This window comes from Parasteatoda tepidariorum, chromosome 11 (genome assembly GCF_982258835.1).
Source record: "Parasteatoda tepidariorum strain Cologne lab strain chromosome 11, Ptep-v5.0, whole genome shotgun sequence".
NCBI lineage: Eukaryota > Metazoa > Arthropoda > Arachnida > Araneae > Theridiidae > Parasteatoda > Parasteatoda tepidariorum.
In genome coordinates this window covers 100,181,672-100,188,592 of record NC_141765.1, presented here as the reverse complement: position 1 = coordinate 100,188,592, position 6,921 = coordinate 100,181,672, and the positions used below count along the sequence as shown (strand labels likewise).

Below are 6,921 nucleotides of genomic sequence, written 5' to 3'. Positions count from 1 at the left end.
ATGCAGAAAGGTTGCTTTATAATTTATACAACATAACTACACATAACCTGTCAATTACTTTTGCAATAATGTTGTACAGTTGCTGTTTGTATACACAAATAAAAATAAATAAATAAAATTATTTTATTGTCCTATTTTTTTCTATATGCTTATCTACATCACTACAGAAAACAGTTTTTTTTTTGACAAAATGGCTATTAGGGCCCCTAAGTAGTTTCAGCCCAGGGCCCTACAAATTCACGATCCGCCCATGCACCTTGGGGGGCAGACACGAATTCAATGTTAAAAATCTATCGAAGTGTTATCCGATCAAAACTTGATTATGGCTGCATTGTTTACGGTTCTGCTAAAAAATCAGCTCTAAAATATCTTGACACAATTCACAACGCAGGAGCATTCCGAACCTCTCCAATTAAGAGTTTAAATGTACTCTGTCATGAACCATCCCTCTCTACGCGGCGAAACAAGTTATCATTAAATTACTATTTTCATATCAAGAGCCATCCTTACCATCCTATTTATCATAACATTTTAAGTCCCAATTACGAAAGGCTTTTTATGAACAGACCATCTTCAATACCAAATTTCGGTTTGAGGATGAAAAAACTTTTAGCTGATCTTAATCTAGAGGATTTTAGTATCTTACCGACTTTTCCGCCAAAACCTCCTTGGAAATTGACCCAGGTTCAAACCCTAGACGTTTTTAACAATTTGACAAAAGGACAAAATACAGATGTCATTTATCAACAGACTTTTAAATCTCATAGAGAAGAATATTCTGACTATAAATCTATCTATACCGATGGGTCTAAAAGTGCAGGTCACACGGCAAGCGGAGTTAAATTTCCTGATTGTACCATTTCAGAAAAACTTCATCCAAACTGCTCAGTATTTACTGCTGAATCTCATGCCATACTCTTAGCTCTTCAGTACATATTAACCCAGAAACGCACAAAATGGTTTATATATTCTGATTCAAGAAGTTGCATTGCAGCGCTACATAACCGATCTCCTAATCCTCACTCCATTTTCAATAAAATTTTAGACACTTATGATAATTTGTTACAGGATGGACATAAAGTAACTTTTTGCTGGATCCCAGGTCATACAAATATAACAGGAAACGAAGTTTCTGACTCAATAGCAAAATCAACAAACAATCTATCGAACAATCCGCTGACTTATTTTGACGTAAAAAAATCAATTCAAAATATTCTCGAATCACAATGGCAAAACTGTTGGAAGAATGAAACTCATGAACACCTTTTTCTAAACGAACCAGAACCAGAATGCACAAATTGTAAAGAACCTTTAACTTTTATACATTTTTTGATAGAATGCAGTAAATTTAAAAACCAGAGACTGCGTCATTTTGGTACCTTCCATCCGTCATTGTCTTCACTAATTGGAGATGATCCTCACTCTAACATTTTCTCATACCTTAAGGATATTGGCATTTATACATCTATCTAGTTTTTAAACCAAAACAGAATTGTGAACCAAGCTGTAGAATATCTACCTAGTTGGAGGCGCGATATAGCCAAAACTGGCTCTTGCGCCAAAAACCCAAAAACCCAAACCAAATCCATTTTGTAGATATGATTGTATTAAAAAACAAAAAAAAGACCATGCTTTTACTGTTCGTCAGAAACTTATACAGAAAAATACATTTTTTTTTAATTTCAAAACTAATAAAAAAAATAGTAACTAATGAAGTGAATCATAATTGTAATTGAAAGGAAAACAAATTTAGTAATAAAAATATGAATGGTTATTTCGTCTAGAGAGTAACAAGAATGCTGTTTATATACTACATAGTCTTCATTACATAGTCTACATAGTCTTCATTTATTAAAGTAAGGTCACTTAGTGCAAGAGTCATATAAGGCTATATCACACATTTTAAAAGTAATGACAAAGAGTAAAACACGAACTAAATCATTGAGTATTTAATTATTGCCTTTATTCATAAGATAAAATTGAGAAGACAATCTCCAATTAAAAAATTTTAATTTCTTGTTAAGTGTGTGTTTGCTGTTTATCAAGGAAACAAATTGATTTCTCGGGAAGTGATTGGTAATTATAAAAGATTTGTAGATTCAATTCAATTTAACATTGAGAAAAATTTAACAAAGGGTATTCCTGTCAGAAAGGATATGAAACGGTAAAAAATAGTGCATTTTACTTTCCTTTGTTACGTTTTTTTTTTCGTTCTGCGAGTATATTTATGGCTATTAACAATTTGAAATATATAACAATTGATATTGAAAATATTTTTCAAAAATATCAATGTAGTACAGATTAGTAGCTTGGTTAAATTATTTAGCTAAACTATATACCATATAAGTATACAACATGCTTTGGTTAGTTTCGAATGCAACTGGTTTATGGTGTTTTACTGTAATTACATTTTATCTGATTTTATTCACTTTTGAATAGTCTGTTCCGTTTTGTTTAGTTTTATAAGCTCCATGTGATTTTAGTAAGAGAAATTAAGCATTTTACTTGAGATTTATTTTAAAACCGTTCGTTTGGCACAGCATGTCCTTTCGTGGACTTTGTGTCATTAACATTCAATTCAATTGAATTTATAAGATTCGAGAACAAAAAAAAAAGTTAAAATTAGGTGAAGCATACTATAAAGTAGATGGTTTTTATGAAAACATCATCTATCAACTTCATGGATGTCACTGGCTGAAAGTAAAAGATACGGTAGAAAACCAACAACGAATATTCAATTTAATACATGAATGAAATATTTGTAAAATAGTACTACACAAAAATTATTTTAAGAAACGATTTTTTCGTAATAATAAAAATATTAATAAATGCATCAAAATGAAATGGAAAAGAGATTTTGTAGAACCATTAAAACCTACAAAACTGAAATATGACATGAATAATAAAGAGAAAGATAAATAGATGGATTGATGCTCTTTATATCTTACTGGGATATACAGGGTAACAAAAAAGTATAGGGATCACTTTTGTGGCCATCTACCACTAAAGTTTTAAAACCTTTTTACATATATAGCTTACTGATCTAAAGCTATGCTATTAGACTTTCAATTACAATACTATTTCATAAAATCACAAAAATGCCTTTGAAGAAATTTGACAAAAAGCTAATTGGTCAAGTACAAGCATTTTTAGAACTTCGCTGGAGCCACAGGATTATACAAACCCATTTTAAAAAGAAAAGTATTGCGATTTCACTCAGCCATATCAGTCGCATCAAGAATTCAAAACTCGGATCGATGCAAAATAATGCAAAACCAAAAAGAAGTGGACAGCCAAACAAATTGAAGAAATCAGATTTGCAGAAGCTTGATAAGATGACATCAAAACCGGATCCACCAACACAGGCAAGCATGGCTAAAGCTCTTAACGTGAGTCAGCAAGTTGTAAGCCATCAACTAAAACAAAAATTGAAGAAAAAATGCCATAAAAAACCTAAATGTCATCATTTAAGTGAGAGATCGGTGCAGATTAGGAGACAACGTTCATGGCCCCTCTACAAGCTTCTCCGTAAGGACAGATAGCGAAAGTTCATTACAACTGATGAAGCTTGGATCTATCTATCTGATACCAATGCTAAATCTGAAGTTCAATATCTTAGTCGCGGGCAGAACAGGCGAGACTTGACACCATCAACCACGGTGCCTCATCCCAAAGGCGTAATGGTTTGGATGGGCATATCCCTCCATGGTGTGACCAAACCTCGGTTTGTGAAACCTGGGACCAAAATAAATTCTGAGTATTATATACAGAAGATATTAAAGCCCTTTCTTAAGGATGATAACTGCAGATTGTACCCTAATGGTGATGCTGTGTTCCATCAGGACTCTGCCTCATCGCATGCATCTAAGGTCACCCAGAAATTCCTAACAGATCAGCAAGTGGAATTCCTGAGAACAGAACAATAGATTCCAAACAGTCTCGATGCTACACCATGCGACTATTTCCTATGGGGACATCTGAAAAACAAACTAAATAAGCGAAGAATTTCTACATTGAGAGGCCTTCAAAGAGCTATTAGAGAAGAGGTGAAGAAAATCCCCCAGGAAATCATTTTGCGGGCTTTAAAATCCTGGCCGAAGCATTGTAGACAAATCTATTATGCTGGAGGTCGACATATAGAGAAGCATCGCTGAATTTATGTAATAAATTTTGGAAATATAAACATTCAAAAATGATCCCTATATTTTTTTGTTACCCTGTATTTCGATGACTATTTATAGCCATCCTATCAAAACTCAATGAAAATTGTCACGGATAAATAAAATGTATAGTATTATATTCTAGAAAATTATATCTTCCTGTATTACCATACAAGGAAGAAAAATTAATAGGTAGTTTATGTGAATCTTGATCTAAAACAATTGATATTGAACATTTTAGCAGTACAATGGGAAAGAAAAAATGTAATATGAAATAAGAAATTCAATATCATTGTGATATTAAAATAAATTTCATATAAACACGGAAAATTGAGGAAGTGAAATTAGCTATCGAAAGGAAGCTTAAAATGTTGGAATGTTTCATAAGTATGGCATTCTGAAAAGAAAACAAATTAAATATTAAAATTAATTGTGTTAGGTTGCTAAAAATAAAATTAGAAATGAATTATAAGCTCAAAGAACATAGGCTTTAAGGCTAGCAAATAATACATATTAAATGCTAAACAATAAAAGAAAACTGCTCAAGATGAATTGGAAAAAATTCCAGACTTAAAGTTTATGCTAGTTTAATTTCTTTATAGTATGGGGTAACTTTAGAAAGAAAAAAAAACGTTTAAAATAAAAATGTTATAGAATTGGAAGATTTTTAGAAAATAATACTTGATGGGGAAGGAAAAGATTTAAAATCATTTCTATAATCGATGTTTGGATAGAACTGTTTTATAACTATGAAGATGAATGTACTAAAAACAATTTTTATGCATAGCAATCTTTACAATCAGTTACGCTAAAAGAAGATTGTACGAAATACTCAATAATGTATTATGATACAATTGGCATAGTATACATAGATGACAGAAGCAATACAGTTAAAACAGGTCAGGGGAATTAAAAGATAAATACAGAACATCTTGGATATTAGAACCATTAAAAGATTATGCATGTATAGTAAATGATAAAACTGTAAAATGAGTTTAGTAAGTGAAACAACACTAATTTTCAACAAAAGAATTGAAATAATTAAAGGCGAAACAGTTTATTGAAATGTAGAAACAAATCAGTCTAAAAGTGACAGATCCTTTCAAGTAAGTAAAATTAATAAAAAAAAATACTTGTTTGGAATTTTAGAAGATTTTAATACTGTATCTTTCAGCTTTTAAATATTCTCTAAAATGCTCTCTAACAGAAAAGTGCAATTGACTGAAGAAAAAATATTTGAAGCCTGGGATATGTAATCTGATATAATTGAGAAAAATAAATACGAAATTAGGTGATGTTTGAAAGTGGTTTAAACAATAGAGACTAAGTAAAAGTAAGAAAAAATTTATAAAAAGAAGAGTTATAAGAAATGAGTGATAGGGTTTGGCAGAAACCCCTGGATAAAAAAAAAGATGAAATTAATATATATTTCAGAAACTTTAAGAAGCGGTGGGATACTAGAAAGATCATTAGCTAAATTTTTAGAATTTTTCAAACTGTAAAATTATTACCAGAAATCAAGGTCGTATTATGAAGAGCAGAATTGAATGATTTTAGAAGCAGAAAGCTTAGAATTCTATTTATCTAGGACGGTAAAAGATCGTTTTATATCCTTATTTTGGAATTATTTTTCAAGTCGAAATTTAAGGGCGATATGCATATTAAGAGAGTTGTACTCACTACGATACATTGAAAAAAAATTTGATAATTATTTTCACCATTAATATCAACGTCAGGGCTTGGGGAAGTTTACTTTGTTTACAGGGGAGAAAAACTACTTTAAATCCAAGTTTCTTTAAAATCTTTTCAATTTGGGTACTAATTTTTGGATAAAGTTCAAATCGTGAAATCAATCTATCAAATTCTTCAAACTAAAGAATTTGTTTGATTACGTGATTAATTTTCTGTTGATGGAATTGATAATATAAGAAGAAAATTCACGATCAATAGCTTTGAGTTAACTTTTACTCAGGAGATAACTATTAGAACACATTTAGGAAGTGTGAAAAACAAGCGTGCATAAGGCAACTTTTGCTAAGGTGGATGAGATGAAAGACAGAGTGTTTACCTATAAACAGAACAGAGAAATTCATCACATTTAAGAACGTCTAAGAAAGTATATATTTTTTGTGCAAACGTGAATTGAATGCATGGACCTTTAAGAGTCATATTGTCCATCAATGCGAAACAGTTGTCAACCTATCGTCAAATAATAAATACGAGTTCCACTTTATAATAGTGCTTATCTTGTGCCATTAAACCCCACATTTAATTCAATTCAATTCATAATAGTGCTTATTCTGGTAAATTACTTAGGAGCTGAGAGGATTATCAATAGTAGACATTCCCTCATAAAATAAAATTTACCATTAAAAGTGAAAGTGGACTATACTAAACAAAGGCGAATTATGTGCCTTATATCTTCAATTTCATCTTGGCTAAAGTGGAAGTTTTGTAATTTGTTTGAGGCAATTATTAATAGTAATGGGAACGTTAGTGAAAGTTAAGAGCATAGTGTTAGTTAAGTTAAGAGCACGTGAGTTGATCCATTCAACCTAACAGAACAGAAATTAACAACCGAATTTTGATTTACAAATAATTAAATATTACGTTCAGAAACTAGGATTTTATTTGAGCAATTTATTGAATTTCTTCTCCTTTATTAATTTATAGTTTAGAATTTAATAAGTAAGCTCTCGCCTAGAACGTTTAAAATTGTAAGTAGTATAACTGATATTTTAGAAAATAGGACTGCCTATGG

The 6,921-nt window shown here is 30.9% G+C and overlaps 1 protein-coding gene across 1 annotated transcript; it reads left to right on the top strand.

The window, feature by feature from the left end:
* Positions 1-279: 279 nt before the first annotated feature.
* LOC147802021 (uncharacterized) lies at positions 280-1,473 on the top strand. Its single transcript, XM_087154550.1, has one exon. It carries the CDS (start codon positions 280-282, stop codon positions 1,471-1,473), a length of 1,194 nt encoding a protein of 397 aa, XP_087010676.1.
* Positions 1,474-6,921: the final 5,448 nt, after the last annotated feature.